Genomic DNA, 19,813 nt, shown 5'->3' with positions numbered 1-19,813 from the left:
ACTCTGGGAGTTTGTCAGAGGAAGGGGAAAAAGGAAGACCTGCATGGAGACCTTGGTATTTGTTAAATTTCATGTTGGAAAGAACTCTCCTGAGTTGTTTTTCCTGGTTATGTGCAGCCACTGGAAAGAAGTACATGAAAATGTTCTGGGAAATATGTGCTTGTAAGATAGAACCTCTGTTGTTTGAAAGATAGAACCTCTGTTGGAGGGGAGGAAAAAGAAAAAAAAAAAAGCTTAAAAAATAGATACCAAAGTACTTTCCATTTGTGGGGTGGAAGAAAGAGAAATATATTTTTTATAATTTTTGATATTCTTCTCTTGGCCTTTTTCTTACAACTTTACGTATTAGACTGAATGGCATAACATTCTATGTATGTGTGTGCAGTGGAGGGGCATGATGGGACTTAGAGACTAGAATGTTTAGGTGAAAGATTGTATAGGAATTGTAAATCTCAATCCCTCAAATTTTTAAGTTGACTGGGACTGTAACCAAAATGGAGAGGAAGAGGAGAGCCACGAAACTTTTGTCAAAGATTTCAAGAGGTGCTTTTCTGAGAACCAGCCTCAACCACAATATAAACTATCAGAAGCTTTTGTTTGTGTCTTCTGCAAACCTTCTCTGTAGAATAGAGTATGAACTCTTTTCTTGCCTTATTATTGACAACTAACAAACATGTTTTGCTATTCATCTGTTAAGTTTTTCAAAGAACAAAAATAAATTCCTTTTATATTAGTAGCGTATTTTAAGACTAGAATTTTGTTCTACTAGCTATCCAGACTCTTAACTGGAGTGCTATATACCATCTTTTGGAATCAAATAAGACTTATTCTAAACCATGTTCCAGACTACTGCTCACCAGTATCTCACTGGTTAAGGGGAATTTATGACATATTTCCTTCTACAGTCCCGAAACTATACCACATTTTCTCTCATTCACTCTTCTGCGTGATTTCAAAGGGTGTCTTAGTTTCCCAACCTGGGTTCTAGTAGTTTGGAACATTCTATTACCAGATACTAACTTTTGTAAATTTGAAGATGTGGTGGAAATTAGTAGTGTCTTTTGAGGTCCAGTTCTACACTAAGCATCCCTCCAAGTTTTGTCCCATTCACAGCAGTCCTCTGGGAGTAGCTAAGTTTTATTCTCATTTAACAGATGAGAAAAAGGAAGTTCAGTAAGGTTATTACTTTCCTGAGTAGTTAACAGCTCATGTGGTTGGGGCCGATTCTAAGGCTTGCGCTCTTCACTGTTACTCTTCCTTCTAGGAAGTGAGCACAGCCTTGGGTCAGGTTGTACTTATTAGCAAATTAATGTTACTGGTATTCATACCCATGGCTTAGTGGCTCTAAGCCAGGCCTAGGCTCAGGAAGCTTAGGCAGAAATCAGATCAGTTAAAAAATGATCACAAGACCACAGTGTAAGATGCAACTTTCTCGTCCCCTGCCTTGGTACAGGAGAAGGGCTACTTAGACTAGTGTGCATAGCAACCCCCCCTCCCCCCCCCACTTTTATTTCTAAGTGTATCATACTTTTGTTCACCTTTGCTCATACTGTTCCCCTCAACCTTCCTCTTTGCCTCAAATGCCTGTTAATCCTTAAGGCTTCAACTCGTGTTACCTGCCCATATCTTAACCCTCTATTCTCTCCATCAGAGTTCATCACTCCCTTCTCAATACTCCTGAAGTCTATTTAATGCAGCCACCAGAGACTTGCCTTGCCACCCTGTAGTTTACAAAAGGTTTTCACAGTGGTGATTTCATTTGGTTCTCACAAGAACACTGTATATTAATAATAACAACTCATATTTATTGAACATGGGGCATTTTATTTAAAATCTTCGCAACAGTTTCATTTTGCAGATGAGGAAGTTGAGGCACACAGTGAATAACTGGCAGAGAGCTAGACCTGTAGTCTGATTCCTGGCTCCTACTCAGCCTCTACCAGGACTTCTTTATGATCTCTATTATACAGAGTTAGAAACTCTTACAACCTCTTGCCACTTCTGGTGAGCACGTGATAACTGAGAGACAGAGGTTATCTGCCTGAGAGCCAACAATACAAAGGCCCAGAAGGGTCTAATTCTTAGTTTATCATTCTAGTAAAGAGAGACAGGTATTCTCTAAAGCGAACCTGACCCCAGTGATTGTCTACCCAGGGTGAGGAATAATGAAGATAGCAGTAGGTGGCATGGTCAGCACCCTAGTACTGGGCATTGTACTTATCATCTTATATCCATCATTGTCCTTGTGAGGAAACTGAAGCCCAGAGAGATGAAATGATGAGAGCAGTCATGCTGCCAATTTTCCTTCTGGATCCTGCACTTTAAAGTGTGCATCTCCCATGTTTAAGGTTAAATGGGAATCACTTGCCCACAAATCTGGGGGGCCGCTTCTCCTTGAAGGCTGCCATGCCCTCTAGCCGGTCCCGGGTAGGGATATTCTGAAACAACAACAGAATATTAGTTTTCAGGGAGCAGGGCCAGAGGCCAGTAAAGGCTTGCAGATGTTTGTCTAGCCCATGACAAGGCGAGAGTCCAAGCTTTTCCATTGTCTGTGGACTCTGGTATTGATCCCGGCAAAGGTATGGGCCTCAGTGGCTCCTTAGTCTCCTGGGGAAGGCAGGCCGCCTCCCTAGAATCTGTGGCCTGTTACTTGCCTCCACTTACACACTGTTTACGTGCCTCGAGAGAACTCCTTTGAATCCTGGTGTGTGCTCCCTCACACCAGGCCTTGCAAGTCCCAGGACCTCCTGCTTAAGAGTATTTTGGCTATTTGTTAACTTGGAGATTAGTATTTTTGACTTAGTCAGGAGTTGAGGCTAAAGAGGTCAGCCCCAGGTTTACCACTCCACCATCGAACACACACAGCCTACAGGCTATTACCAAGTTCTTATATCCCAACTCTAGCGTGTCCTCTGTAGTGGCCACAGGTAAAGAGACAGCAGAAGCCATTTTTCTTCTCTGTCAAGTAACTGTGCTCTGTGATCCTTTGGGCAGTAGGTGAGGCAGTAGGTGGGGCAGGATGCACCACTATTAAAGGTGGAGGATTCAGTCCCAGAGAGAAACAGTGTGGTTCCCCTGGGGTCACCCAGGCTAATTGCGAAGAGGCAGTGGCATAAAGTATGACTCTTTGAGTTGGGAAGAACCTACTAAATTGGTCATGTATTGTACAAAGCTTCTGACTTTGGCCTGGCTTCTGCTTACAAGTATTCATAGACTGACCAGCAGCAGCTACGTACCTGAGCATAGCATATCCCTTCAATGGCCATCCCTGATGCAATGTCCACCTGCGAGAAAGAAGTAGTACCTAGATCAGCCTGACCTTGTCCACTTCCATCTGTACTGGGAGCCAGCCCACCCTACTGCTTATACTATTCCCTTCAGCAAAGACTTTTCATGGATTACTCCAGCAAAGAATTACTTAGGCTTACTTTATATCAGTCATGAACAGAGATGAATATGATAAGGAATTTTCTACTTGGAGAGGGAACACCATAACAGTGATAAAACAGTGCTGGGACAAATGGGGGTGTAAGAACAATGGGGAGGAATGCACACAACCTGTAGAGCTGAGGAGGGTATGCATATGAGCTGTGCTTGCACAGCCAGTGTTCTCCTCAGGCTACTTCACCACACCTGTTACCCCCATCAGTGAATTTTGCAGGCTTTCCATTGCCCTCAGGAAAAAGGCCTGGGCCTTTCTGACCTGGCCCTTGGCAACTTCCCAGCCTCTACAAGCACTGTTCTAAGAGAAGTACCTTGTATATGTGTTTAAACTTACTTTTCACAACAAGGGTTATTATCCCTACTATCCAGCTGAAAAATCTGAGGCATAGGAAGATGAAGTAATTTGTCTAAGGCCACAACAGTATGTGAAAAAGTAGTTATTTGAACCCCGGAAAAGTCCAGCATCAGAACTTGTGCCCCCAACCTCCATGCTGTGTTGTCTCGCCCCTTTACTCTCATTCAGTCAAGATGCTTATTTATGCACCTCTGCTTTTGCTTGTACTTTTTATTTTTTTCCAGAATTATCCTTCCCAAGGCAAACTCTAGAAAACATTCTTTGACCCAGCATTATCCAATGGGACAGCACAGCTGTAACCTCTCCAGGGTGTCCACTTGGTATCCCTAACCTTTTATGAGTGATTTGGGTCTTTGTCTACGTCCCTTGCCACCTTAGGGGTAATGACTTATCTCTTTGTCCCAGTTCCCAGCTCAGTTCTAGATTCAGTGTGTGATGAATGAATCTATGAGTAAGTTGATGTCTAGGGATGGGATTGGTTGCACCCAAGGCCACACCCTAAGTTCTGTCTTTGAGGCCACATTACTGACCACCAACACAAACCTAAGAACATGGACTGGGAGCCACACAAACCTAGATTCTTTTTACTTGCTCTGTGACCCTGGATAAGTCATTTATCCTTTCAGAACCACATTTTCCTCCTCCAAAGGAAAGAGATGAGGATAAAATGTATTGTGAATGTCACTTGGCCAACCTTTCCATTTTGTAGATGGGTAAACTAGGACACAGGTTACACTCTGTTATAAAAGTCCAGTTTCTGAGTTCTTTATAGTAATGTTGTCAGTTTGTGTGAGCTGTGAAAGTACTCGCTGCCTCTCAGCCACTAAGAACCCAAGCCCAGACCAGAACCTTCTCACCTCCATTCCTCGGTCAATGGCTACTTTGCTCAGCCGCACAGCAGTGGGGGCCTAGGGAAAAGAAAAGGCTTGGTTGAGGAGGGGATCAGTGCTGATAGGAGAGTTGAAATAAAGACATATAGTTCCATGGTGGTGGAAGAGGCATGGACAGGAAGGCAGAATTCAAGCTGTTCTTCTGTTATGGTTCATTAGTGTTAGCACCTTCTAGTTCTCAGCTGATATTCCTTTTTTGTAATAAAGGAAACCTGACTTATCCCTGATCCTGACCATCTGGGGTTCTTGTTATTTAATCCATTTCTATAACGTACTATAATTTACAAAGTGCTTTCCCACCTCCAGGCTTGTCTAATAGTGCTACCCACCCTTCTAGGATAGTGCCATCTTTAATTGAGACACAGGGAGGTGAAGCACTTGACCATGTTTGTCCAGTGACTCGGTGGTGAAGCTTGGATTTGATTCCCACTGCTGCTCCCTTCCTCTATCTTCTCATCTCAGTAAGTGCAAGCCTTCACTGCAAGCAGGTTTCACCCCAGCAGAGCAAAAATGTCAAGATTAGGAAGTTGGCCTTTGGAGTCTGACTGGTCTGGTTTGAAATCCCAAGAGGGCATTTTGCATAGCCACTTGGAAGCAAAGAGCATCAAAGTGCCATCTTTGCTTCACTGGTCTTGCTTCCAATTAATTTGTGCCACAACAGGCCTGGTACTTTATCCTTAGCCCCACTTCTAGGCAAGGAATGCATTTATTTCCTATAGTATTCATATTATAGTATTTGAAGTTTTTATAAGACTTTATCAGAAAACTAATGATTTTAAAAGTCTGTTAGCATAGAAGTCATAAATGAAAAAGCTAGTTACATAAAAATGAAGACCTTCAAATGGGGAAAAGTACCACAAATAAAAGGCAGAACTAAAAAACTGGGAAAATATATTTGTGATACTATGACATGAATTTCTTTGATTTATAAAAAGCTGGTATAATTTTTTTTTAAAACATTCACAAGGGTATGAAAAAGTTCACAGAAAAAGAAATATAAATTCAAGAGTTTCTCAGCTTAAGTCTTAAAAAATGCAAATCAAAGCAATGAGATGCCTCTTTTACCTCAGACTAGGTAAATAGGAAAATGTTGGTAATGCCTACTATTGCTGAGATTAGGAATATTTGCATAACTATTAATAGAGTAAATTGGTACAAAACTTTGGGATGGCAGTTTGGCAAGAACTGGCAAATGTTAGATGCACATGCTCTTTAATGTTGCAACTCCATGTTGGAGTTTGCCCTACAGAGGTACTTCTAGAAATAGACTAAGATACGCAAAATTATTTAACTCCAGCTACTTTGCAGTAGCAAAAAGACGTAAACAACATAAATGTTCATCATTAGAGTACTGGTTAAATAATGAGTCAGACACATCCAGACCACGATTGAAGAAGTGCAGTTTAAAAGAATGAGGTTGACAAGTATATGCTGGTTTGGGAAACTCACAAGATGTTAGGTGCAGGGAAAAAGGTTCTTACTAGTATGTATGTTATTATTCCATCTGTGTAAAAGGTGCTGGTATGACATTCCTTTAGGGATTATTATCTAGGAAATGTATAGCGAACTGTTGGTTCAGAGGGAAGTGCGTCAGCTTCAAGGTTAAGTCTATTGACTGACATTTTTTAAATTAAGAATTGGCATATTCAGTAATAATTGAAATTTCTTCTTATAGCGTTTTATAAAACTCTTCATTTTCTACCAGTAGCATATATATCACTGTGTATATTCTTTTTATTGAAGGAAAAAGACTGTCCCAAAGGTAATAAAGAGTAAAATGAAGTAAAAAAAAAAAAAGAGGAGAATGGAGAACTTCACTTTTCATATTATGCTTTTCCATACTGTTTGAATTCTTTACTATGCATATTTTAACTTCATAGATTAGCTACTAATGGTGTGTTCCTTGTCCCTTAAACCATCCTTAAAAGGAATTTAGTTATTTAAATATATATGAGTATATATTTATAACTTTTATTCTTATATATGCAATGCAAATTTCTGGAAGAGTATGTATACTGTTAACAGTGGTCATCTCTGAGGAGAGGGCTTGGGGAATTGAGAGCTGTTTGGGTGACCAACTGGTTTGCCTGTGACTGAAGGTTTATCAGGACATAGGACTTCTATTTTTAACTGAGTCAGCCCCAGGTAAACAGGGTCACCTGGGATACCCTATTTTTCATTTTGACCTATACCCTTATTCTTCTGTCCTATTTGATTTGCTTGTCATGAATATGTATTATTATTTAGGTAACTAATAAACTGATTTCTCACCAAAGAAAATTTAAAACTATGTAGATATAGTTTTAACGTACTGTATGTGTATGTTAACATACATATTTATGTTTCTGACTGTATAGACATGAGAATTATTAGACATCTGATAATTTCACTTTACTTGGAAATGACAACAGTGGGTCACAGTGTGGCCACAGTGTGTTCAAGTAGGAAACATAGCCAAATCCATATTCAAAGCGTAATCTATATTTACTGTTCAGGGGGGAAATCTGAATGTTAAACTGTAGGCCTTGCATTTATTAAAAATCTTTTTTTGGCCCTAATCTCTGGAACCATCTGACTCTCTAGTCTTGGTAGATTGTGCACTAGAGAGCAGCCATCTACCACACCATCCCTGGCACTCACCTCATCTGGGAATCTCATCCTAGGCACCTAGTAACTCGGTTGGAAGTTGAAGATTTTTCAGGTTGCATCAGATGTCCTGAACATTGTGATTAGTGATTGTAGTACTAGTTTAATGCTGGTGTTCTGGTATGCAAAGCTACTTTTAAGTACTGAAACACTAGTACTTATTTTAGTAGAATACCATTATTTCAGTGTATTCAGAAATCTGAAATCAGAATCATCTTGAGATCAAGCTGAAAGACCTGGTTATTCAGTCTATGCAGAAAGATACAAGCTCTACCATCTACAAATCTTGCTAGATAGGCCTCCTCTGTGGAGGGCAATCGGCCACTACTTTGAGTCATTCAGAGTTTTGCATTAGTTCAGAGACTTTTTGACCAAGTATAATAGGAACTGATAACATTAAAATTGTTCTTGTAACAACATCAAACTCTCTATTTATATATGATGAAACAAACAAAAGAAATGAAGACAATATAAATGCTTATTCTTTTTAACCAAACTCACTATCAATTTTTAAAAGTTAATTTAAAACTCTGCCCTTAAAGAAGACCTCGAAGAGTTATAAAAAGAGGTGGGATTATTTAAATAGGAGACACATTTTTTTCCCCCAAATAAAATATTTTCATAGTTAATTCATATACTTTTATCTGTTAAAATGATGTATGGTTAACAATTTATAGACTTACATTTTTTTGTTTTGTAACATGTTTGTAAATTTTTCTATTCGAAATGCATTAAATGGTTTCACAGTTTTAGAAATTTTGTAAATATATTCTGTACTCCTTAGGATAAAAATACATTTTCACTTCATATTCTGTATTATGCAAACTAAATGTCAAAATATCAATATTGTCTTTCTGGCATTGCAGTCATTTTTTGTGACCTTGATGAGCAAGTCACTTAACCTTTCTGGATCTGTTAAATGAAAAATACAATGAGGATAATAAACTCAACTGTATTGTTCTAATAACTGAGACTATTGAAATACCTAAGATTGTGTCTGATGGATGGAAGGGAGATGTTCCATATGGGCAAGTCAATATATATTATAAATTAGTAAAAACAAGGCTCAATTTCAGCTGCTTTCATATCTTTATGGAATCTTGGGACCTCCCTCTGGGTCCTGTTCATGAGCAGCCAACAGAACCTCTCTGGTCCTTGGAGACCCCATCAGCCAGATCCTGGATCCTGCTAACGGCTTTGGGCTTAGCAGCTGATAGGATTACACTGAAGCAGGGCCTAAATTCATTCACTGGGCCTCTAAACGTTTTGTGAGATTATTCTCAGAGGATTTTTAAAAATCAACGGGTCTTAACATACCAGTACTACATGATGCATTTTAAGAATTTTCCACCATGTAGTATGGTCAGAAAGATGGGCTCTTAGTTCTTCATTTGCTTTAGAATCTTGCTTTTTCATTTTCTGGGACATGATGAATGTCCAGTTTAGTAGCCACTAGCCACATGTGGCTATTAGCATTTGAAATGTGAGAAGTGTATCCGAGAAACTAAATTTTTTATTTAAGTAACTCCATGTGCAGCCTTAGTGGACAGCACAGATATAGAACATTTCCATTGTCTCAGAAAGTTCTGTTGGACAGTGCTGTTCTGAGGATTTTCAAGCCCATTTGATTCCAGTCCCTCGATTCAATTTTTATTTTAACTTAAAATTTGATTTAATTTTGTTTACTAGATGGCTGAATGGATGCAGAACCCCCGAAGAGGGTTAATATTAATAAGTCCTGGGTAAATGGATCATGTGCGGCCCCATGGAACACCCCGGCTTCCCCTCATGTGTTTTCCATGGAAACCCTCCTCTGCTAGGCTGCTACCACACCTGGGGCAGGATCTCCTGGGCCAGTTCTCGTGCCCGGTGATAGGCGGCATTGCCCTCCTCATTCTGGGCCACAGCGTGGTTGACCAGCCTCAGGGCCTGTGCCTGCTCCCCACTCAGTCTTCGGCCCGTGAAGATGAGCTCCTTCGCCAGAGCCACGCCTAGGCATCGAGGCAGCCTTTGAGTCCCTCCTGCCAGGATGGATTGGGAGTGGTAAATCAGCATGGAAGTGGGAGCCCAGAGAAGGCCCAGGCTGGGAGTCAGCCAGGACTTCTCAGAAACAGATTCTGAGTTAGGATGGAAAAGCAGATTCCCAGAACAAAAAGCAGAAGAGGAAAGCAGGGAAAAGTACCCTGGACAGGGTGGACTTGAGCAAGTAGAGGAGAAGGATTGGTGCTGTGGATGAGGTTACCTGCTCCCGGGAGGAGCCCTCTGGTGGTTTCGATTAGCCCCATGACTGCCGAAGAAGCTGCTTAAACAGAACAGAGTGAAATCCCCACCCTCTCCTCCAGTGCCAGTCCTTTGGGAGAAGACACCCACTTCTGGGCTCTGCTAACACCTCCAGCCAACCACTTCATGGTCTGGCCATAGCCAGAACTCTAGACTCTGCCTTTGGAAAAGCCCTGACCTGGAGATCAGGAAGCCCAGGCCCTCATCCTACCACCCCCACTGGTGGAGGTGTGCATCACCAGGAATGTCTCCTACCCTTCTTGTGCCCTCTTCAGAGAGCTGCTAAGGATCAGATGAGGTAATGGTGTTTGGAACAAGGAGGGGGTCCAGGAAGGTGCCCAATTCCTATTTGTGATTTAATGGGTTCTGTCTCACACACCCTTTGCTCTGGCTTGGCCTAGAGTGTCAGTGACTCCTGCTCCTACCACAGTTGTTCCAGCTTTTTGTCAGCCTTAAATTTCCGTGTTCCAGTCTGCATCCTCCTTCAGCTTCCTCTGAGAAGGCCGCCTTGAGTGTCCCACCCCACAGCCTTCTCCCTTGAATTTCCTCAGCACAGGCCGTCTAAACCAAGTAGTGTTCACAGGAGGGGATGGCTATCACTCCTGCCTATTAGTTTTACATTCGCTCTCGCCTGTTGCCAAAACCCTGCAATTTTGTTGCCTCGAACATGAGGAAGTGATTAGCAGAGTTGGGGCTATGTCCTGGTATTTTGATGCCTTCTGTTTGATATACATTGTATAAATATAAGCTACCTCAATGCTTGGAGTTACACATTTTTAGAATGTTCTTTCTGGGGTGGCAGGAGAAAGGAGAAGAGAGTAGCAGCATGATGGCACTCAGACCTTTTCTAACTGCCTCCAAGAAGGGCAGGCCTAACCGCCGAGTTAGTAAGGTTAAAATGGGATCTATTCTTCCTTCCCTCCACTCTTCAAAGCTCAATTGCTCTAAACAAGTTATGCAAACCTTGGTTCAGTCATCATGTGTGCTAGTGTCAAACTGCCCCCAGGGCTCAACTTATTTTGAAACATGATGAAGCTGGCTTGGACAGAAATTAAACAACTAATTTTTGTCATCCTCGGTCTTCCCTCTCTGTACTCTTTGCTATCCTGTCAGCAGTCGCTCTGAGGTTGGCGGAAGCATTCCTGAGATGAGGGAAGCGGGTGCTGAGAAGTGATGGATTCTATAGCAGTCAGGGGCTGAGCCAGGAGGTGAACCAACTTCCACCTGAACTTTTGTGTCCCCCCACCTTGCCTTTAGTTCTGCTGTTGGTTGGAAAGCCAAGAGCAGTGGCCAACTTTGCATAATCCTCAGACTTACCCTTCCCTCCCCTTTTACTTACCCTTCCCTCCACTCCCTATCCCAACTCTCCCCTTGCCCAGTACCTGCTACTCGGAGGTCACAGGCCAGCGCAAGTTCCAGGCCTCCACCCAAGGCAAACCCATCCACAGCTGCAATGGTGGGTACTGGGAAGGCTGCTGTGGAGGTGAAGAATGGCTCAGCTTGAGAAGCCCTCGCAGGACCAGGACAGGGGCTCAAGATTGGGGAGGGGCTAGCTGGTTGGGACAGAAGGCCTTAGTGGTCCCAGGTTTGGGAGCCTCACCTGGTACCTCAGCCAAATTATTTTAGAAGTCAGCTTTCCCATTTGGGAAAGTTGTGGGATCAGCTGGGGAACCAGAGTGGAAGAGGTAGGCTGGATGATCCCTGCTCAGGGCCCTCTCTCCTGCTGGCCACCCTGGGACTGGCTACTTTGCTCCCCTACCTTGTTCTGTGTACCAATCCCTGTGCTGGGTGCTGGGAACACAGAATTGAATCAGACTTGAGAGACAGAGCCGTAAACAGGCCATGATAACCCAGGGTGACCATCGCTCTGATAAAGGAAGCTTGCAGGATGAGTCAGGGAAGGCTTCCCAGAGTGGGACTGGTGGTGTTAAAGGATGAGTAAAAATTTCAGGTTGCTAAGGAGGGATATTCAGGCAAAAGGAACAGCAACTGTCAAAGCCTGAAAGCCTGGCTGGTAAAACATGACTCCTATGGAATAGCCAGGCTTGAACCTTGAGGGAAGGGAGTTTGGGGAAGGGGTTGGGAGTGGTGAAGGGACAACTAGCAGGGCACAAAGGCTGAGGGGCCAGAGGTCTCTGAGAGAAATGCCCTCTGAACCCTAGGAGAGTCCAAACAGAAACTTTGCTCTTTAGAGCATGGTGGATGGGGCTGGGATCAGCAGGGCTCCTGAATGCCCTCCTCTGCCCCATTCCAGGACCCTTACCAATCTCATCCATCAGGCCTCGGAGCCGCTGAACAAAGACCCCCACCTCCACCTCATTCATCTGCTCCCGCTCCTTCAGGTCTGCGCCTGCAAATGATGAGGGGTTGGTGACAGCCTTTGGGAAATAACCCATTACTGAATCCTAGGCTGTTATGAAAGTATCCAGCAAGGGAGACTTGAAGAGAAGCAGCCAGAAAGGAAGGAGAAACACCAGGAAAGCATGGTCAAGGAAGCCAGGAAGGAAAACGGAGAGGGGGACAAAAAGGGGTGCAACAACAATGGAAAGAAAATTGGACGTAAACAAAATTAAAAACTTTCATGCATCAAAAGACACGATTAAGGAGTGAATCAGCCAACCCACAGAATGGAAGAAAATATTGTCAAGTCACATCTGATAAGGGATTGATATCTAGGATATATAAAGGCCTACAGCTCCACAAAAAACCCCACAAAGGACAAAAACTTGAATAGACATTTCTCCACAGAAGATATACAAATAGCCAATAAGCACATGAAAAGATGCTTAACATCATTAGTCATTAGGGAAAGGCAAATCAAAACCACAATGAGATAACATTTCACAACCATTAGATGGCTATTTAAACAACAACAAAGAATAGAAAACAAGTGTTGGTGTGGATGTGGAGAACCCTGGTGCATTGCTGGTGGGATGATAAAATGATGCAGCTGCTATGGAAGACATTTTGGTGGTTCCTCAAAAAGTTAAATGTAGAATTGCTATGATCTAGTAATTCCACTCCTAAGGATATACCCAAAAGAATCGAAAGCAAGGACTCAAACAGAGACTTGCACACCAATGTTCATATCAGCATTATTCACAACGTCAAAAGGTGTAAACAATGCAATGTCCATCAACAGATAGATGGATTAACGAAATGTGTATATATACAAAGAAATACTATTCAGCTATAAAAAGGAATGACGTTCTGATTCATGTTGCAACATGGATGAAGCTTGAAGACATTATGCTAAGTTTATAAGCCAGATGCAAAATGACAAATATGTGATTCCACTTATATGAGTACCTAGAATAGGCAAATTCATAGGAATAGAAAAGAGACGAGATGTTATTTGGGCTGGGGGCGGAGGGAATGGGGAAAGATTGCTTAATGGGCACAGAGTTCATGATGGAAAATTTCTGCAACAGTGGTGTCGTATAACCTTGTGAATGTACTTAATGTCACTGAACTTTAAACTTAAAATAGTTAAAATGTAAATTTTGTGTGCTGTATATATTTAGTACAACTTTTAAAATAGGTAAAATAAAAATTTATTGATTTTCCTCAGTTTTATTGAGAAATATCGATATATTGCTGAATAGTTATTTTTTAAAGTGGGGGAGGGGGGTCATTGGGGTCCAAGGAGGCTGAGAGTTCAAGTTAGGTTAAGAACTGAGAAGCAAACACAGAATACATTGGCGCGGAGATGGACGAGGACCTTGTGAGAGTAGTGACTATGGCAGGGCCACCAAAGGCTAGATGGCAGGGGGCTGAGGTGGGAGTAGGGGGTGAATACAGTCTTAACTTTGAGTTCTAGGCTATATGAAGTCAAGAGCCGGAGAGCCCTTGGAAATCTGATTAGTTCCAGCTCCTCAATGACAGATGGGGAAATGGAGGCCCAGAGAAGGGCAGAGACTAGCCCAGGATTTCAGAGCAAGTCAGGGGCAGACCCAGACCTCTGTCCTACTTGCCCCTGCTTATCTGGGATAGCGAGGAGTGGTGCTAACAGGGCATGAAGTGACCTTGATAGAGGAGGTCAGATAGACATGGAGATGAAGGAAGAGGCCAGCGTAGGGCGGGGACCTCAGCCAGAGCTAAACCACATTCCCTTGAAAAATCCTGAAAATCATGCTGCTCCCATCCTCCACAGCCACTTCCTGCTTCCCCAGTGACCCCCATTACCCTCTCCCCAACCATCCAGAGTAGGTTTTTAGCTCAGCTTTTATTAACTTGCTTCTTGTGGATCTAGGATGTGGTATTTCTGTCTTTGAAATGGAAGTTCATGGTGCTTGCCCTGTTTTAAAGACCAAGTGAGTACAGAGATATTAGAGAGCTTTGGTGACAGGAACTGGACAAAGGGGCACAGAGTACCATCTTGGCCACTGACCTTGTGAAAGTCTGGACTCATTTCCTCAATGATGGTTCAGAACACAGTATGGCGTAGCCAAAAGAATAAGGATTTAGGGGTCAGAGAGGCCAAGTTCAAATTGAGTTCTGTTCTGCCTCTTACTAGCTCTATGAGCCTAGGCAAGGAATTTTACCTCTGAGTCTTAGAGTTCACATCTGTAAAATGGGAATAATAAGCTCAATGCTAGAGCTGACCTGCCCACTGCAGGCTGGTGAGAGTCCTGCTGAGCCCTGGGGTTGGGTCAGGGGAGGAAACCCACCTGCACAGAACACACCCTTCACTCCACTTCTGAAGAGCAGGACACGTACTTGCCGGTCCTCCCGCAGCTGGGCCACAGCTTCCAGCAGCTGCAGAGAAGACCATGTCAGATAAGCTCCCTGTCCAGCCCAGCCCCAGCCCCAGCCCCAGCCCCAGCCCCAGCCGCCGCCCCGCCCCTGGGGTCTGCCCTTTCTCACCTCACTGACCAAGACTTTTCCCAGCGCATTGCGGGCATGCGGTCTGTTCATGATAATCTCAGTGATTCCTGCAGGGGACCGGGCAGCCTTGGGTGAGCCAGCTGGCCTGCTCACTCCTGGACTGGGGCTTGGGCAGCCTCTACCCTTGAGGAACCAGTGTGGCTTGGGAAAGTCATACATGCCCAGGCCTTGGTTTTTCTGACTAGAAAATAGAATAACTCTTGCCTTTTCTGCCTCTACAGAAGTGGAAGAGCTCGTGAACTATGGAACAACATGGAGAGAGGGACATAAATGGCCACTGCAGTGATTTCTGCCTGCTTCTGCCATCGTTAAACACACATGCACACACACCCCAGTTTCTTGGCTCCCTCCATGTTATTCTTCCCTTCACAGCTAGACTTCTTCCTCTAGAGTTTAATGAGTTATAATAAGCAAACACATTTGGCAACGGCCACCCAGAAACTCCCTCATGTGCTCTGACTCGGTCATATCCCCTTCCTCATCGTCAAAAGTAACAAATCTCCTGACTCAGAGTTATCACTCCCATGCATTTCTTTACAATTTTATCACTCAAATGTGTATAGGTAGACATTACAGTTTAGACTTGCTAAAATTTAAAAATTTGATATGTCTTTTAAAAGCTTCTGCAGTCTGGATTTTGCTAATCGCATATCTATGGGGCAAGTTCGGCAGATTCCTCTGTCGCCTGAACTTAGCAACTAAACTCAGAGTCTTGATCACACTTATTTATAAATGTTTTGTCCCCTTTGGCAAGAGAATAACGCTTGCCCTACCTGTGTGCTGTTCTTTCTCCAGCAATAGGCATGCTTCTTAAAGGGGTTTTTAGTAATCATTTAATCACTTTCTTGCCTTCCATTCATTTAAGCCTTCTCCAATCTAGCTGCTACCCTTATCAGGAGAAACAGTTCTCACAAAATTGACCAATGTAACCATATCACTAACCAAGAGATATGTTTCTCTCCTGATCCCAGCCTCAGCAACAGTCAACTCTGTTGACCATACACATGCTCCTTCTTCAACATTCTCTGCCTTGGCTTTAAAAACAAATAGACGTAGTGTTTTTTGTTTGTTTGTTTTTTAACAACAGTTCTAAGTTCACAGCAAAATTGAGCGGAAAGTACAGAGTTCCCATATATCCCCTGCCTCCCAAACTCCCCCATTGTCAATATCCTGCACCAGAGTGGCACATTTGTCACAGTAGTTTAACCTATACTGATAAGTCATTATAGCTCAAAGTCCATAATTTACCTTAGGTTGACTCTTAGTGTTGTACATTCGATGGGTTTTGATAAATGTACAAATAACACGTATCTGCCTTGTGGCCTCACATTCTCCTTCTTCCTCTCAGATGATGCCTCTGCACTTACTCTCTAGGTTTTCTTCTACCCAATTTTTAAAACTGTTAACTCATTTACTCAAAACATATCTGAAATAAGTCCTGGGGATATAATGTACAGCATGGTGACTGTGGTTAATATCTTATTGTATATTTGAAAGTTGCTAAAAGAGAGATCTTAAAATGTTCTCATCACAAGGAAAAAAATGTGCAGCTACGGGTAGTGATGGATCTTAACTAGGCATATTGTGATTATTTCACAGCGTAATAAATGTGGAATCAATTTCTCGTATACCTGAAACTGATATGGTGTATGTCAATTATACCTCGATAAAAAAACCAACTCTTACAAAAGGTAACTCCACAAAAGAAGATATACAGATGGCCAGTAAGCACATGAAGAGATGTTTAATTTTATTGGTATCAAATAAGAGTTTTTAAAAAAGCATAATGAGATGACTACACACCCAGCATAATGGCTAAAACCTAAAAATAAAAAATAAAAACCAAGTGTTGGTGATGAAAAAAAATCCTACATATCTATTGAACAACTATAATACATAATATATTGTGGGAGTCATAAGTTATATAACAGTTCCTGCCCTCAAGGCACTTACAGCCTAACACAAGTAAATTAAAATACAAGGTCATGAATAAGGTAAGTACATAAACTACTATACGATTACAGATGGCAGCTCACAGATGGAAGCAAAGTGAGAATGAGTAAAAAATTTTCATTTAGGAGTGAGGTGTGGTGGGGGAAAATACAGGTAAGGGACTACTCAATTTTTTAATGTCAAAGCTCCTGAAAGCTTAATCCAGGGTCTTTTTTCAGTCAACTTTTGTACAATTATGTATTTAATATACGCTGGCCTCTGTACTAGACACTGTGACTCCAGAGAGCAGAGCAGACCCCCTCCCTGTCTTCTCAGAACCTTCAGTCCCGCAGAGAAGACAGTCATTCAACAAATAATTACTATTTGTGATGAGAACATGGCAAAAAAGGACAAGGAGGTAGGAGGTACAGAGTGGGCTAAGGGGGACCCCAGTGCAGAAGGTCAGCGATGATTTCCTGAAGGAGGAAGAGATTTTTAAGCTGAGAGCTGAGAGATGAATAGGAGTCAGCCAAGTAAAAGTGTGTGTGGATGGGTGGGGGGAGAAGCCCATTCTAGGCAGAGGCCCTGAGTGAGGTAGAGCAGGGACGGTAGGGGAGGTTCTACAAAATCTGTAGAACCGGGCCTCAGGATTATTCAACTGGGCCTGAGAATTAGACTGACAAACAGATTAACAGGAGAAAAGTATACAAATTTATTAAGTTTTATATGACATGAGATCCCTTATAAGGAAACAAAAACCCCCAGAAATTATGGAACTTACTACATGCTTTTATTGTAGGTCAAACAAAGAGGCAATTTTGGAAAAGTAATCTATGTGGGGAGGCTAAAGGAAAGTAAGAATTATTTTAAGAAGGTATGTTTGTATATAATTGTACAGAATTCTCTTGGCTTTGACTCCCTGTCAAAGAATTTTCTCCTGGTACAGAGAGATCAGTTTTCTCAGGGGAGTTTTTATTTCCTGTTTTCAGGAAGAAAAAGAGAAATTAGAATGCCCTTCTCGCATTTCACGTGCCTTTAGCTCAAAGTAATCTTTATGCCAAAGTGGCATGTTTTGGGGTGGCATATTCTGACACCTTTCAGTGTTTTCCAGGACTGGAGAAGTTCAGAGCAAAGGGAAAGCAGTATAAGGCAAGGCAGGAGAGTCCAGAGGCCCTGGGCTTGCTCATCTGCCCCTTTTCATCTGCGGCTCCAATGTGCTTGCCTCCCATATCTCCAGGGCTGCCCAGCATACCTGGCCAGCCCAGAGCTCTCTGAGCTCTGAGCCTGAATATCCAACTGCCCTCTTGACGTCATGACTGACATGTCCAAAAATGATCAGTCTTTCTCCTGCTCCCTTGCTGAGTGAATGATGTGACTGTCAACTCAGAAGTCTGTTGTGTTGCCTCCCTCTCCCTCATCCAAGAAATTTACCCTGTCTCTGATGCCCGCCAATTAAGCCTCTTAAATAGATCTCAGCTCTTTCAGCTCATATCCCTCCTTGCAGCCACTAACGTGGTACAGGCTCTTTCCTCTGTTACGTAGATCACCTCAGTCTTGCTCCTCCTCCCCATTCCACATGCATTCCTTCATTGAGTCAGAGTCATCTTTCTAACCCAAATCTGACCATGTCCCTCCCCTCTCCTTTTCATCAAAATAAAGTCCAATCTTTAATAATACAGGGGTCCCCACAATCTAACCCTTGCACCCCACTCTGGCCTCAACTCATTCTCACAATCCTGGCCAGGTGTGGGGAAAAGACACCAGCTCTGGGTAGAGGCTGTTTTTCTTTCTCTAAGATGTCAGGGATGGATGGACTACAGAGTGTTTACCAATCCTTTGGCGTTCAAAGGACCCTTATTTTTTTTCTCTTGGGGTCCTCAGCTTTGTCTGTGGAACAAGCAACATTCATTAAGATGGCATTCTTAGTGTAAGTTGATCTGAGACATAGAGAAAGGCCAAAAAAAGTTTCAGGGTTCTCAAGGGACAGAGTTTCCAGCCAGGAGTTAGAGAACTGGTCCAGGACAAAGTTCCAGTGGACTAGGTGGGCTTCTTTAGCCTCTCCAGAAATCTTTAAAGAGCTCTTTGAGCCCAGCAGGTCTGGAAGTCCCACAGAGGAACTATGATGTCCCCAACGTCCTCTCCAGCTCTGGTGCTTCAGAGGAGAAAACGTTGCAACTTTGGGGAAGAGAAACTGGCGGATACAGAGAAACCAGAAGAGTTGAGGGAAACAGTCTAGGTCCAAGGTCATTGTGGCAGACAGACCCTAGAGTGGCTTCCATGTTCATATCCTAAATAATCCCCCTTCCACTGAGTGTGGGTAGGTCTCGTGAATTGCTTCTAACTAACAGAATACAGCTTCTATTAGTTACTTCCTAGACTGAATTACATGGCAAAGGTGATGAGATGTTACTTCCATGGTTAGGTTACAGTGTAGATAAGACTATTTTGCTAGGGGCACTAGAGAAATTAGTGGGCCTATGGAGAGGGTCATGGGGCAAGGAACTGTGGGCAGCCTCTAGGGGCTGAGAGTGGCCCCCTGGCCAACAGCAAGAAAACAAGACTTCGGTCCTACAAACACAGAAGGTGAATTCTGTCAACAAGGTGAGGCGCTTGAAAACAGATCTCTCCCCAGTCAAGTCTATGATGAAACCCAGCCCTGGCCAACTCCTGGACTACATCCTGGTAAGATCCTGAGGCAGAGAACCCAGCTAGGTTGTGCCTGGACAGAAACTAGGAGATAATAAATGTGTGCTATTTTAAGCAGCAAAGCTCGTGGCAATTTATTCTGTGGCAAGAGAAAACTAATACAATCACAAAGTCCTGGGATTGATAGAAACGCTCCTTTTCACTCTCCTGTTCTGTTCTTCCTTTCTCTCTGACTGACACTCCACCTTTCATCTTTATCTCCTCTTTCCATCTTTATCTCCCTCAGAATACTAGCTGCCAAATCTTAAGGTGCTTGTCTTAAGCCACAGTGTGCTGGCTGGAAAATTACTGTTTGGCTATCACCCATGGGAACATAACTCTCTAACAATAAGCTTTCTGCTTCTGTACCCTCCGCCGCTTGCACAACTGACCTGTGGGTTGACAGTTAGTAAAAAGAAAAAAAAAATAGACTTATATGTTCAAACAGGATGAAGAATGGGGTTTAGGGCTTAAAAACCCTGTACCTCTACATTTCGGGGCTGCTTAATTTGGGGTCTGCGTACCCCTGGCAGACCCAGCTGGCTGAATAAAGAGTGTGTTTCCTATAACTTACTGATTTCTAGTGGTCCGTGTGTCTATCGGGGGCTGGCGGCTACCACATTTGGAGGCCCCAGCGAGATCTCAGAGAGTGGCCCTGAGATCTAAGACCGGACCGGCCTCCGAAGCGGTTGCT

At 43.0% G+C, this 19,813-nt stretch overlaps 1 protein-coding gene across 5 annotated transcripts in view; it reads right to left on the bottom strand.

Annotated features, from left to right (window-relative positions):
• Positions 1-1,803: 1,803 nt before the first annotated feature.
• The window catches only part of ECHDC2 (enoyl-CoA hydratase domain containing 2), a 27,834-nt gene continuing 9,824 nt past the window's right edge, over positions 1,804-19,813 (bottom strand). Inside the window, exons 2-10 of one of the 5 annotated variants that reach the window (XM_011370468.2) lie at positions 14,482-14,549; positions 14,286-14,373; positions 11,879-11,965; positions 10,998-11,090; positions 9,578-9,637; positions 9,169-9,356; positions 4,657-4,707; positions 3,237-3,284; positions 1,804-2,438 (exon numbers count right to left, since the gene is read on the bottom strand). In XM_011370468.2, the coding sequence (XP_011368770.1) occupies positions 2,361-2,438; positions 3,237-3,284; positions 4,657-4,707; positions 9,169-9,356; positions 9,578-9,637; positions 10,998-11,090; positions 11,879-11,965; positions 14,286-14,373; positions 14,482-14,549 (761 nt within the window). In that variant the 3' untranslated portion in view covers positions 1,804-2,360. The remainder of the gene's footprint in view (positions 2,439-3,236; positions 3,285-4,656; positions 4,708-9,168; positions 9,357-9,577; positions 9,638-10,997; positions 11,091-11,878; positions 11,966-14,285; positions 14,374-14,481; positions 14,550-19,813) is intronic. The other 4 variants (XM_011370469.2, XM_011370471.2, XM_011370473.2 and 1 more) reach the window with 4 other exon arrangements.

The sequence above is a fragment of the Pteropus vampyrus genome, unplaced genomic scaffold (genome assembly GCF_000151845.1).
Source record: "Pteropus vampyrus isolate Shadow unplaced genomic scaffold, Pvam_2.0 Scaffold170, whole genome shotgun sequence".
In the NCBI taxonomy this organism is placed as follows: domain Eukaryota; kingdom Metazoa; phylum Chordata; class Mammalia; order Chiroptera; family Pteropodidae; genus Pteropus; species Pteropus vampyrus.
Note: the sequence above shows the minus strand (reverse complement) of the source record. Positions and strands in the feature narration are given on the sequence as shown.